Raw genomic sequence first — 15,136 nt, 5'->3', positions numbered from 1 at the left:
CCGTGAATCTTTCCTGCGAACTTGAATAAATTTTGTTCCAAGTTTCTGGTAGTCAATCCTTTCTCATTTTCCAGTCAATCCTTTCTCATTTCATCTTCTATTGAAATTATATTCAATATTCAATATTTTTGTATACAATCTACAACATGACGATCTGCAACTGCTGCTTCGGTGCCACTAGGAAATTATGGAAAAGAGCAAGAGGTGGAACAGAGTGGCCAGGAAGAGGGAGGGGAAATTTAAACGACAGTAGGAGACAGACAGGGGAAAATAGCGTATAATTAGGTTTGTTACATAGGTGTTAGGGGTTTGACTGGGGTTGGAGAGGGGAAGAGATAAGCCGTCAGGGCTTTGGAAAGTTTAACGGAGTGATGGGAGGGAAATGGTTCATTATAATACATTATTAATAAGTTTGAGTACTGTTAAGAAACAATATAAATAATACGTACTCTTTGTTTGAAGCGTTTCGTTTTTCCGCTCTGTGTTTCATTGTTTTTTTAAGATGATATGATGGCGACGAGGGCGATGATGCTGGTGATGATGATGTTGATAACAATAATAATGGTGATTATGTGGGTGGTAAGTTGCTCGAGACTCAGAGCATAAGTTTTGTTGAGAATTGCTGGGTTGTCTGTAGTTCTTCGGTCTCGTCTTTACTCTCGATGGATTTTTTCTCTCCGTTTGTGTCGTTCTAATGTTTCCGGTATCGATCAGGCGTCTCGTTCTATTCATTATAATTATATTATAAGATCAGATCATCTGTATTCCAGACGCAGTACTCACTAGACGCGGAAAAGTTCTAGACACTAAATCATTATCTAGACATGATCACGTGCAGAGCAAGACCGCACTGTGGGCGGAAGTAGTGAGTCTATAAAAGTACTGAGCACCTTAATAAGCCCTCCACCTCCCCCCCAAGTAGTTAGCACTTTGTTAGAATTACCTCGACCTGATGGTCGTAGTGGTCTACTTTTCTCTACCTCTGTAATTAATTTGTTACTTATAATCACCTCGTATCATAATAAGTTCTGTGGAGAAAAGTGTCTTTACATATCCCTCACTCACTTAGTCAACAAATCCCTGTCCAGGTTCAACATATATTATTAGTCAGGTAGCGCTTAATATTGCCTCTCCTGACAGATAGAATGAGAGTTGAATATATGAGTGACTGCACATGAGCGTGTTGGATTACAGGTGACGACCAATCTCAGACTACCCTTTGTGTAGGTGGTGTGTGGATAAGTGGTTGTTGGATATTTGCATCCGGAAGCCTACATCAACTAACCTACAGTTACAGTGTTATTGGTTGGGGTGTGGTTGTGTGTACATTGTTGGGGCGGGGGACCTAATGCGTATATATTGAAGCTTATAAATAGCTGATGTTGCCTTGTTATTGCGTCTGGGCGGAATGCTACATGATTGAAGAGGTGAAGTTGAAGGTTTGACTGCGAAAGATTGTGCTTTTGTGGGAATATCGCATAGTTCGTGTAGTGTTGGGGAGTATATGAAGTCAGACCAGCGTGTTTGTAATGAAGCGAAGGGCTTTGTTGTAGACTGTCTGCAGGTTAGATGTGAATGATTTTGATTGGGTGTGTGACGGTTTTGGGAGGTAAATTAATTATGATCTAACAAAGACGAAATTTAAAGTGCGTTTTCTGTTGAGTGGGAGGTGGAAAATCTGTGTACCGTGCGTAGATTTGTAAGGCCATTGTTTTTCGTTTTGTGATTCATGAGCTGTAGCCGTAGGTGGTGAAATGTAATCCTAAATACTGTTCTCTTGTTCCTGTTTATATAGTGGGTACTATATATGAAAATATCGGTGTTTTTCAAATGATGGGGATGATTTTAAATTTATTTGCGTTCGTCCTAATGAGCCACTTGTTTTCGAAGGCGTTTATCTGTTGTACGGCGTGTTGTCTTTGTACTGCTGCGTGGTTGTGTGGGTAATGTCCACTGATAAATTATTTGTGTTATACTATCTGCAAAAGCTACGCAGTTTGTATCGTGTAATAGTGGTGGGAGGTCGTGGGTGTAGAAGCTGTAGAGATTGTCAGAACGTTAACATCCGTGACGTCATTAGCCTTTCTTACGTCACTTATGCCGTCAGTACGGTGCACTCTATTTAAGCTATTCTTGCTCACCACGAAGGCAGTTGTAGAGAGAGACCTCCCTAACTTCAACGCTCATTCCTACTCTCCGACACGAGCTAGATTCACTTTCGAGCGTGTCGTGTAACTTACCTTCATTGCTGCTGTAATAAATCGTGCCTACTGTACACCTACATTTAATAATTAAGATTATACCCTTGAACTTTCATCATTCATCTGCTATATCGTTAGACAAGAAGAAGAACCTATTTTGATAGATGCTGTTTTGTCTACAAGGTAATCTGAAAGTGTTTTTGTAAAGAACGGGTGAGGTTGAGTTGTATGAATTTATATTGTAGTCTGGTGCGCCCAACCTTGTCGAAGGCCGTGGTCACTTCGCGGCCCACTATGTCAATGGTAGGGCAACATGGGGCAGCGCGCTAGACTCCTGCGTTTGGTATTTTTTTTATCCGAGACGAGACGAGACGAGACAACAGGCTCTGTCCCGGTTCGTATTAAAAACCGGGACAATTTTCAGTCCTCCGTAGGAATTCCGGGACGATACCGAGACGAGACGAGACATCCCGGTTAAAATAGGTACCTTAAAATTTCCCGGAATTTATAGCCATTTTAACGAGACATAACGAGACTAATCAATTATTGATGTGGTGTAAACTTTGGCTTACCGTCATACATTTATACAGAGCTGGGCAGGGCTACTTTGAAATGTAGCGGCCGCTACATGCTCTAAATGTAGCGGGCACTACCGCTACCGCTACAATGGTTTAAATGTCGCACCGCTACCGAAAATGTAGCGGCCGCTACATGTAGCGCGCTACTGCCCACCTCTGGTAACAACAAACATGTTGACACTATATAGTAACAAGCTGAGGTTGACAACATTACACCGAAATATTTCAAACAGTTTTATTCTGTAATTTATATTATGTATGTATCATGCTGGTTTTTAAATACAATTAGGTAAAATCTAAAGGCTTTATCTATAAATGTAGCGGTAGCGCTGTAGCGGCAAAACCTCATATCGCTACTTAAATGTGTAGCGGGCGCTACCGCTACAATTGCTTAAATGTAGCGCCGCTACCGCTACTGAAAATGTAGCGCTGCTACCGCTACCGCTACTGAAAATGTAGCGGCCGCTACATGTAGCGCGCTACTGCCCACCTCTGCATTTATATAATAACTTGATACGTATCTTTTTACTAGTCTGATTGGAGCTCGGCAATTGAAATGATTTTTGCTACGAATACATGTGGTTTAATATGGTACTTAATCATAACAGGCAAATAAAAACTGAAAAACACGTTTTTTTCAAAAATTGTGTTCTATGATGGTTTGGAGGAGGCCATACTAGCTGTAGCTGGTGACATTGGCTGACTGGACAGACTTTGATTTGCCTCCAGCTCAATCACAGAATCAGATTCATCGATCTTGCCTTAAGCAATCTCCTTCAACAAAAAATTTTGGAAAGAAATATCAACAACATTTTAAATGACAACAAAATTTGAGTTGGAAAAAATATAATAGTTTGATCTTCAAATAAGAACTCGAAATATCCATGTGTATCCTATCTAAATAACGTTAAACAAGCCCAAGTGTTTGAAAACAATTCAGGAAACTGCGCAATTGTGAAGATTTCCTGGAGGCGTAGCACAAAATTTTACTAAAGGCAGAGATAATCTAATACTAGCTTTATTAGTATTATTAGGAATATCCTACCAGGACTCCACTCCACTGTCTATTAATTGGCCGACTAATCTAGACACTGCGTCCCTACTCCCTATGGGGTGGATAGCTAGAGGTCAGCATAGCCCAAGTCCACAGTGCGATTCATATACCTTCCCGAGCGTAACGCAGCCGGGCATCTTCACGGCTTTCGACACAAAGCGCCCACCACAACAGCGCCGTTCAGTCACAGGCCGAAGCGCATATAGGCCGGAGCACAACTGGCCGGAGCGCAACAGGCCCTACCGCAACAGCTACTCCTAACGTAACCTAACCTAACCTAACCTGCGCCGCCTGTTGAGGTAGGGACTGTTGCGCTCCGGCGCTGTGAAGCAGTGGCTGTGTTGTGCAAAGCGGATTTACTGTTAGCCGGAGTTACCCACAGCTCATTGATCTGAGGCTATGTGTAGTTATTGCATGCTGATGGATGGCGTTGGGCCCAGGGCCTGTTTACGAGTCAATTTTGTTACCCAGGGCTGCGCTCCCTAATAAACTCGACTCACATTCGTACGATTCCCGTGAGTGCCATCGAAGCCTTAGTTAAGACTTAAAAGAGTAACATTTTTGACTCAATACTCAGCCATAGAATAGAATAGAAGCGTCGGCGTTGAAGAAATAGGCCCATGTCCTGTTGCCGATTCTTGAACTTTTCGTGACTTGATTCACAGGGGATCCGGCCTTTGGAATGATTGATTGAGATAGCTGCTGGACTTATTGCCTCTGGGTCCGTAACTTGCTGGGCACTTTAAGACTGAACATATGCTCCTGCATGGCTTCGTCTAGTCTGTTTTTGAAGATGTTCATACTCGGAGCGTCAACGTTGCTATCAGGGAGGCTGTTCCACATGTCGGTGACTTAAAAAGTAACGTCAAAGGGCCGGCTAGGACAGTTGCTAACTCTTTGAGTAATCTGGGGTGGAAGCCGTTTGGTCCACATGACTAGTTTGGATTTACAGCGATAAGGCGCTTGAGAACCTCCTCTTCTTGTATTTCAAAGCTTGTTAATTTAGAGCCGACTGGGCGCTCCTCAATAGCTGGAATACTGTTCAAGTCCTCTTCAGTGAATACGCTAATGAAAAAATGATTAAGTACGTTGGCTTTACCAGCCATGCATACATCGACAGGTTTGCGGTGTTTGTCGGACCACTAATTAACTGCCATGTCAGTTAGTCAGACAAATTTTGCTAAATCTGCAATTAACTCAATTTAACTTGTAACTGTCTATGGCCCTATTAGCAATAAAAGGCTAACTTGTCATTCTTTAACCCATGTTTTCGAAATGATTCGTATCGTAATAGAAAAACTTGTTTTGTCTTAAATAATTAAGACAAATCTCGTCTCGTCTCGTTATGTCTCGTTTCAAATCAGTCTGTCTCGTCCCGGTTCATAATTTACCGGGACACAAGTTTTAAAGTCCGGGACAGAAGTCTTGTCTCGGTTCATACGTTTATTCCGGGACAAATTTTACCCCCTGTCCCGTTATTTTTTTCCCGGAATTTTCTCGTCTCGTTTCGTCTGTCCCGGTTCATTTCGAGAAAATTATTTCGAGACGCAGGAGTCTACTGAGCGCGCCCCCCCCCTTTTTTTTAAACTACATTTTTTATGAATTTTTAATTGATACGAGATGGTTTTTTGTTTTGTTTAAAGGTTCAACTAATGAGAATGTATGATGTGAATTTGACGCCTATAGAGTTATTCAATTTTTAATGAAACACTATTTTGTAAAAAAAAAGTCAAAATGTACCCATTGCCCCAATTCTGGGGCAATGGGCCCATGGGCTTGAGGCAAGGCGCCCACCCTTGGTCCCTCTACCACAATTGCATGTTTTTCGTTTAAAAATGATAAAACAACACTTTACAGTTAAAAATAAGAAAAATGTAATAAAAAATATGATATTCATTCATTTATTAACAACTCAAGAAATCATATCCTCAACTTAAAAAAATATACGGTTGGCTTCTACTCTTGGCTTTTCTTCACTGACGTGAAGAAAAATATTTCATTGACATAAAAATATATATCCTTGACTTGAAAAATAAGTTCTTGCGATAAAAAATTCGCCCTTGACATGAAAAAATGTATCCTTGACTAGAAAAAATATATTTAGTTGATCAGAAAAAAAAAACTTCGATCTAGTTTCGTCCATAATCCAGATATTATGTGCAGAGAATTCGCACATAATCGTGATTTTAGCCAACACCATAAAAACTCATAAACTTTTGGCTCATTGGTGTTGACTGAAATCAACTTTTGGCAAAGCAAGAGTCAATAACTCGAAGTGTAATTTAATATGAAGTGTAATTTGTAATAACTCGAAGTGTAATTTAATATGAAGTGTAATTTGCAATTCAAAAAGCTAGTCATAGTTTGAAAAGGTCATTGAGACAAATCTAATGATGTATAACACAAGACTTCACCATGGGCGCTTGCCCCGTGACACGCGTGGGCCCGTTACCCCACTAGGTATTCATTTAAATTTATATCGTATCAACATTTTATTTTAAAATCTAATAGTCTAAACTTGATCTCAAAATTATCCTTATAAATATTACTTTCAAAATATATTTCACAGTAATTTCAAAAGCTTCATCTACAGTAATCGAAAACAGTTTTATTTAGCAGCAAAAAAAATGTTTATCTGGGCTAAAACAGTTATTCACAAATAACCTAATAACGCAAACACTTGGCAAAACGTAAATCCGTACACTTCATCCCAGTGAAACTGTCGACCGGCGGTAGAGAACACGGACCAATATCTGCCATACTTAGCTAGAAACCCGCAGTGGGCTCGCTGCCCCATGTTACCCCATGTTTTTGTGCTGAGAGTATGACGAGTGTTTCGGGAATGTAGCTGGTGCTGTACGACTGTACGTGACCCTCTGTGTTTCCTAAAACCATGTAGTCTTGCACTGTGGGTGTTTTGAATAGTGAGGTGTTTGTATAATAATCTATTGTTGATTATTTTGTCTAAAGCTTCACGTGTATGTCTGGAAATGAAATCTGCCTGTATTTATGGACTAGGTATTTTTCCTCCTTAAACTAGGGACTAGTTTAAGAAGGAAAATTGTTTCAGTGAGTCAAGGAAGTAATTAGACCCTTAAGTTAATTATTTCATGATTCAGGGTCGTTTGAAATTGTCGAAAATATGAAAAAATAGCGTATTAATGAAAAATTTCTTAAAAATGTAGCTTTGATTTTTAAAGGTCACAGTGGGCAAAAATCATCATAAAAACGTCTTTAGAACATATAGTTCAAGTTTCAAAGCTCTACCTCATCATCTTCATTAATAGAAAATGATAAGGAAATGATAAGAAAATTTAAAAAAATGTGAGGGTAGAGAATATGTCTATATTTTAACATTTTGCCCGAAATAATGATTTTAGTTATTTGAGAGTCGCAAGGTAAAAACAATCATTATATTATCTCTATTGTACATGTTCCGATTTATAGAGTTCTATATTATCACCTTCATGTGTTTTTACTATTATTATGATTATATATTTTTGGAGAGTCACTCCAAAAATGACTAATACTCTTTTAATACTCAAGTATTTGTTTAAACAGGAGGCATCATCAACATCCGTGAAATGAAAAAATAATTTCATAAAATAATTACACATAATTAAAAATTATTATTTAATAATTAATTGTATAAAAGAATTGAAAATTGCATATGCTTATTATTTTTTCGTATGTTTTATAATTTCAAACGACCTTCGAATCATGAAAGAGTGAGTCTAGCGGTCTAAAATTTTGCACATATCATTTTTTCGCACATCCACAACTTCTCCGCACTATTGTGAATGCGAACTTCATAAGTTGAAAAAACGATCCACCCTAAGATAATGTATTAATGAGCCAAGTTCAACATTTCTCAAACCAAGTTTTCTTAATGTTCAAAAAGATTTCATTATAGTATTAATATATGTTATATTATAGCATTTTGTTTTTCTTACGAATGCTGTTTTAACAAAATATGTTTAATTCAAGTTTGTTAAATTGGTGCTGTAATATAATTAAAAAATGGTTCTGATGCTTTTATAAACATATCTAGATAATTTTCGTTGGTAAATGAAAATTAATTAAATGCCAATATTTTGTGCATTCGATGTTACATATATTGGCAATGTACTGCACCAGTCGGTATCAAGAAGATCTACAAATTTTCCGTTGATTTACATCTACAGGGTATTAAACTTGTACATTTTCTTTTCTTACTTGATTTCTGAGTAAGTTTGACTTTATTTTACACAAAAAGTATTAATAAGAAATAAACTATTGAAATTAATTTCTGTAGACGCTCCCCTTTCAAGTTCTACCAACGACTCTATTTTCAAATCACTGGCTAACATAGATAATCCAGCGCAGTGACCTGAATATGGAGATTTTACATTTACACCACCTCCCTCGATCTGAAGGTTCCTAATTCGGCTAGTTCTTAGATTTGGAACGTAATTTGCAGCTTTTTTTAATGTGAACCAATTGACATGTCGAAGTTCATCAATATTTTCCATGGTCAGGTGGGGCTGATTTTCGAAATTTCAAAAACTTTTGACAAAGAATGACTACCAAAACTATATAAGTATATATTTATATCAATTCAACTTGATTTATTACTTAAAATGAATAATATAGTTTTTTTTGTTGATATTAAAGTTTTTACTTTCGACTAGATTAGCATTTCTAAAGCTGTTCACCTTAAGCTTGTAGGTTCATAAGTTTAAACTTGTCACTGGTATCATTAGTTCCTGAGGATTTTGTATTATCAATAATATCATTCACCATTGTTGTGTTTACACGATAATATATGTGGCAAATCTGATTAATAAGCAATAAATTACTTCTCCATAAAAATAAATATCGTAGAAATTCGAACTGAACGCCAACTTGTGTAGGAAGGAAGGAGTTAGGCAATACAGCGGCAAGTTAGGCATGATAGATTTTATCTGACCATTTAGGGCCTGGCAACAACAATGAACGCACTCGTGAAGCTTGACTTACCCCAAGCGGTACAAATCGACGTGCAGTTGAGGTTGGAGCAGCGGTCGAAAGCCTCGTAGAAGGGCTCGGTCACAGAGCTAATGTCGCTGCCTGACATCCACGTGTTCCAGTACATCACGAACCGGCAGCCTTACGAAGAAAAAATGATAGAAGAACGCTATAAGTACTTGAACCATGGAACACGATTTTTGTGTCCGGCCAACAGTCATAATTTTTCTATTTGGTTTCTTTATTTTAATCCAAAATGTGAGAGAACAAACCGCATTCCTTGCTAACTTAGTTTCGAGACGATCAAGCGGTGCCAGGTTTCGAACTCAATTAATAGCCCACAAGCTTTGACAAATATGTTACGAATTACTTCCAAACTCAACGATAAACGCTGCTCAATGCTTAATTTCCTCATGATAATGCGATTTATGTGTGGTTGGCTTTTCATGCCGTCTATAACTGAAGGAGAAAATTGCAAATACCACAAGTCTCATGAGCTGGAAATTCCTTACTAATCTACAATCCGTCCATTGTATGTCATCGTATCATATCGTTTCATAGTGTTGTCGGCGCTGAAGAATAGGCCCATGGTGTGGCCTGCCGCCGATTCTTGTACTTATCGTGACTTGTTCACAGAAGATCTAAAAACTGGTCCTTTGACGAGATCTTTTCAAAATTGACTTTAGTTTGCAATAGCTACTAGACTTCTACCAGGTTCGTATGGTGCTAGGCATTTAGAGTCAGAACACACATTATCTTTCTGGGACTGATGTTTTAACCATGAGTATACTTGCATACTTCGATTAGGTCGCCATGCAGACGTCGATAACAAATACTTGGAAGCTTCTTAATCTCTAATCTTTCTTCACAATACTTGTCTTTTAAGCCCGGAACAATCCTTAATGTACGTATTTGAACTTAAAATTTTTGTATTTCTGCGCGTTTCCAGCGCTTTTTGCAATAGCGTTTCCAAACTCTAGGTTCGGACTTTGCAATTTTTACCCTCACACAGCAACTATGTCTTCTCATACTGTAATTTTGCAGTTCATTTCATTTTACTTGTCGAGGTGAAGTACAACACACTAGTCAGCATTAGAACGCACCCTCCACGTATCAGCCCAGTAAACTAAACTATCAAGATCATTTTGCAAGCGCACTTTGTTTGACGTATCTTTATCTGTATTAACTGTTAAAGATGCGTGTGGTTAACTTCTTCACCGTACCTGTAATGTGTGGTTGTTGGGGCACTATAACCAACCACAAAGCAGAGCAACGACACTGCCAACGGTCGAGTTCTGTTCTAACCGTTGAGACAAGAGGTTCTTTGTGCTGAGCTCCCGTGACAGTAGCCGGCTTCGGCCGGCTGCAACGTCATCTTTCTGGAACTATCTTTCCCGAACTTTGAACATACCGTGCTGTCCCGCTCCGAGGCGTTGAGCCGGCGAATGGTACGACCAGCTAAAGTGAAATTTAACTCCTAAACACCTATAAATGCTCCCGGCATCTAACTGCAAAATTCGTTACAAAGATTTTAAAATGCCTCCATGTGTGGTTAGTGCCTCCGAGTGAGTGGTTACTGGTTAGTGTCCCCAGGTAGTGGTGGGTGTCCCCAGGTAGTGGTTAGTGTCCCCAGGTAGTGGTTAGTGTCCCCAGGTGAGTGGTTAGTGTCCCCAGGTAGTGGTTAGTGTCCCCAGGTTTCTGCCCTGGAGTGGGGCTATCTGCCCTGGAGTGGGCTGTCTGCCCTGGAGTGGGCTGTCTGCCCTGGAGTGGGGATGTCTGCCCTGGAGTGGGGCTTTCTGCCCTGGAGTGGTGCTCTCTGCCCCGGTATGGTCTCCACATTGGTGGCCCCGTTTTGCAACCCTTCAGTTCAGCCATTGAGAAATCTTGAGTTTTTTTTTCAAGACACCCAATTTTGTACCGGAACTGAAAGTTCAGTCAAATTCCTTGAACTGTTCTGACATGGGGCCGCATTGAACCAGTTTTCAGAGGCTCCCATAAATTCCAATTAAAGACAGAAAAGACACTGCCAACCAGCGATGTAGCAAGCGATGTAGATGAACGTAGATCACGACAGAATTTTAAAGGCGCCACATTTGCTTCAAAGATTTTTAGAGCCTCTAATGAAGTGGTTGGCATTGATTTATTCAACTATTAAGTTTTTCTCCAATACGTCAGGATCTAGAGCCGTGATGAGGCCCCATTGATTCATGTGCAATACTAATTCATTGTAAATTCTATCATTTATCTTCTTTTCAGACTCATGTAACCTTTTTGCATAAACTTATAACATGCTCTGGAAGTAAAAAAAACTAACAGCACTATTTTCCAATTCCTATACATGTGAATGATAAAGGATGGTCGCACATTACAAAAAACTTACCGAAAATTTTGAAGATCCCCATTCGTATTTTTGCGGCCATTGACGCAACAATTCATGCCACAAGCACATAATGTGGTTTGTTAGCTTAGCGAAAGACTTAGTAGCGATTTGCAGCACCTATGATTTGGAGAATCGTAAGTAGAAAATCGTCCCACTGACTCAATTTTGCGCTGTCGATAGAATAACGTAGTTTGGTTCCTCAAGCTAACAGAAAGCATTCTATTGTTGACTAGGAAGAAGCATTAACACGTTGAGTGTGGCACGACCCACCCTTGGATTGCAGGGTCTTTTTTCCGGACAATTTCCGCAATTTAGTTTTTTTTTAATTGCGTTTGTCGACAAAAATGTATGATGGGAGTACTCATAAATGAACTATTAGTTTGTAAAGGATGGGACACGCAAGAGACCAGCTGCCTTTCACCCGCTTGTTGTTTTTAGAACCTCCACCTTTTTTCAGAAAAGTGCGTTAGCACACCGAGTGTTATGGCACTGTTGTGGCACACGGTATATAGTTTGTAAAGGATGGGACACCCAAGAGACCAGGTGCCTTTGGCCCCGCTTGGTTGTTTTTTTAGAAAATCCCGCACCAAGTGAGACTTAACGGTTTTGTTATTATGCGTGCATTTTCTATTCATCCTTTTGTTTTAGTTACTCATATGCATTTCAATTGCATATACCACAAGCCAGATACTTTCTATTTTTGCATAGTAGTTTTGTTTCGTATCTTGAGTAACATCATAACAGCTCCTGCTCTTATTATCAATATTTTTACTGTATTAAGCTCTTTAAAGTGTAGGAAATTACCCACCGTTCATTAAATTTCTTCTCATTAAACTGAGTTTAGTTATAAGTTATGTTGGGGTAATATTAAGATTAGTCTAGGGCAAGTTCAATGTTATGGTAATTTAAGTCTTAAGAATGCAAGAGTTTGCACTGAGACACCGCCGAAGCCACACCAAATTACGTGATCCCCAGCCATCCTGTCGTCTGCCGCCGCCACTTCACCAGCATTCAACCAAAAGTGTGAATTTCTTCCTTGTTCCGTGATATATCTATTCCTTGGTTTGAGTGCCCGATATTCTTTCGTTTTCTTTAGTTCGCTCAAATCTATGCTTTTTCATATATAGTTATTATTATTGATGCTCAAAAGATGTTAACTAAGATATCTTGATCTTCGTTTTTTGTAATATGTTTTCCGAGGTTCGATTTTACCAAGAACTCACGCAGATTTTTATGCCGTTTATAGGAGATGGTTGGCGGTATCGGGAAGAGTGATCGAATATCCTCATCTCCTTCTATCTGGTGCCAATGTTTGAGCAGAGCTCGCCTCAAGTCGTTTATTGATGTTTGCGGGTTATATTTTGTTTTAAAGAACAGGTTGCGTCGTTGTGATCTTTCTGATTTGTTTTTTTTCGCTAAGGGCCTCTCTTAGTTGTTCCAAGAACAGCGCTTTGCTATTAGAATAGAATAGAAGTGTCGGCACTGAAGAAATAGGCCCATGGCCTGTTGCCGATTCTTGTTCATAGAATATAATAGAAGTGTCGGCACTGAAGAAATAGGCCCATGGCCTGTTGCCGATTCTTGAATTCTTCGTGACTTGATTACTTAGGTCGCCTTTGGAACCCGATCTTTCCATAACTGACGATTGATTGAGATAGCTGCTGGACTTATTGCCTGGTCCGTAATTTGCTAGGCATTTTGAGACTGAACATATGCTCCTGCATAGCTTCGTCTAGTCTGTTTTTGAAGGCGTTCATACTCGGAGCGTCAACAATGCTATCAAGGAGGCTGTTCCACATGTCGGTGACTCGAAGGGAGAAGAAATGTTGTACCTCTTTGTCTCAGGTATTTATGGAAAACAAGGCTAGTTTTGATCAAATCCGGGGGTCGCCTGCCGAAGACCACCACTGCCCTGGATGTAATGGACCATCATGATTCCTGCCTTCCGGAACGTAGCCTTCAACACTTCTGGACAATCATATAGGCAGCCGAAAGCCACCAGACAGAACGAATCAATTGAATTAGAAATATTAGCCCTCAGGAGAAACAGCCGGCGATCGAATGGCCTAGCATCGTCCGCCGTACCGTGAAAAAATTCTGCATCACTCGGACGTAGCGCGCCGGAGCCTTGCAGCGAATGTGATATTCGCCACCAAGCCGTCCGTATCTAGGCCGTGAGTCGAATCAGCCCTCGGTCGAGCGCCCGCTGGTCGAACGCTCCAGCCGAGTGCTAACCCAACCTAACCTGACCCAGCCGGTCGCACGGCTCTTTCGACCGACGGCCTGGTGGTGCGCGGCAGGTTTTATGCAAGGCCGGAGGAGGGCAAAGCCAAGTGGTCGCAGGCTGTTGCGCGATAGTTCCAGTTCGAGCGGTGGCCCTGGCAGCAGGGTATGAAGTGATGCTTCGACGCAACGTTCAGTGGTGGACGGCCATTCAACTCTAGTCTATCCGACCTCGTGTCTGGGAGGTGTCAAGCTCAAAATATTCAAAGCAAAAGGATGTCAAGGGCCGGTTACTGATAGCAGGTTCCATTCACGGCTGAGGGTGAATGTCCGGAGAGATCCATGGCGTTCGATTCAGGGCTTATTTGTGTGCAAATTTTGTGGTGCACGGCTTCGCTTTCAAATCCGGAACATTGTTGCAGATCTCACAGGCTCCCTGTGAGGGGACGCCTGTCGGAGATCACCACTGCCGTGCTTCGAATGAACTATCATGATCCCTTCCCTGAATAACGTAGCCTACAACACTTCTTGACTGCAACATTGTCAGCCGCACGCCACCAGACAGATCACATCCACTGAATTAGACCAATCAGCCCACAAGAAAACATCTTCTTATTCTTTTAGAGCTGAGGGACACAGGGAAACATCCTGACGTCGGATGGCCCATCGTCGTCTGCCAATTCGCGAACAAATTTTACATCATACGGACGGAGCGCGCCGGAGCCGTCCGTATCTGCCCCGTTTGTCGAATCAGCCTACGGACGAACGGCCACGCGTCGTACGACTAAAATTTTTGGAACAGAACTATGCTATCTGAAACCTAACCCCAGATGCTGTGAGCTAAAAGTTACGTAATTTAGCGAAGCTGCGGAAGTCGCTCGTCGAAGGACGATAGATTTTTGAACAGAACTATGCTTTCTGAAACCCAACCCCGGATGTTGCGAGCTAAAAGTGACGGTCTGGTGGTGCACGGCAGGATGCATGCAGTTCCACTGGCGACCTGGACTAGTTGGTCTCAGTCCGTTGTCCGCAAGTTACAGTTCCAGCTAAAGTCAAGGTATGAAGTAACGATTCGATGTAACGTTCAGTGGTGGACAACCATTACTCTCTGGGCTATTCGCTTCAGAATATGGTGGCGTAAAGCTCCTAATATTTAAATCAAGATGATGTCACGAGCAGGTTACCGACGGATAGTTTAATCCGCGGCTGATTGGTGGTCGTCCGGAAATATGCTAGGCCTTCCTTTCAAGGCTGATTAGTGCACAAATTTGGTGGTGCACAGCTGCGTACCCCCTGTGAGAACTCACACACAGGGAACCTCAATAACTTACAAGCTTCCTGTGACTTATTGAGCAATTTGGGCTAAAATTTGCAGTGACCAAGAAATTTCTTCAAAACTATTCAACAGATTTATACGAAACATTGAATATACAAGCCTAACATCCCAACGATGATGTTTAGATCGTGACAATTTTTTCGGTTTTACTTCCGTTTTTGATTACTTTATTTTTTTCAACTTTATCCGCGAGTTATACAGCAATACGCGCCGAAATTCGCAGTGACCAAGAAATTTCTACTAAACTACTAAACAGAACAGTTTAAAATAAATTTATTGGTCATTGCAAATTTGGGCACGAATTACTCTATTACTGACGGATGAAGTGAAATCGAAAAAATGTTCACTAGCTGAACATCACCGTTAGGTCCTAATGAA

At 40.6% G+C, this 15,136-nt stretch overlaps 1 protein-coding gene across 1 annotated transcript in view; it reads right to left on the bottom strand.

Annotated features, from left to right (window-relative positions):
- The window catches only part of LOC108679023, a 29,157-nt gene that overhangs the window by 3,731 nt on the left and 10,290 nt on the right, over nucleotides 1-15,136 (bottom strand). The window contains exon 5 of the mRNA XM_018167531.2: nucleotides 8,832-8,960. Within this exon, the coding sequence (XP_018023020.1) occupies nucleotides 8,832-8,960 (129 nt within the window). The remainder of the gene's footprint in view (nucleotides 1-8,831; nucleotides 8,961-15,136) is intronic.

The sequence above is a fragment of the Hyalella azteca genome, unplaced genomic scaffold (genome assembly GCF_000764305.2).
Source record: "Hyalella azteca isolate HAZT.00-mixed unplaced genomic scaffold, Hazt_2.0.2 contig10791, whole genome shotgun sequence".
In the NCBI taxonomy this organism is placed as follows: Eukaryota; Metazoa; Arthropoda; class Malacostraca; order Amphipoda; family Hyalellidae; genus Hyalella; species Hyalella azteca.
The sequence above is the reverse complement of the archived record's forward strand: the minus strand, read 5'-3'. Positions and strand labels throughout refer to the sequence as shown.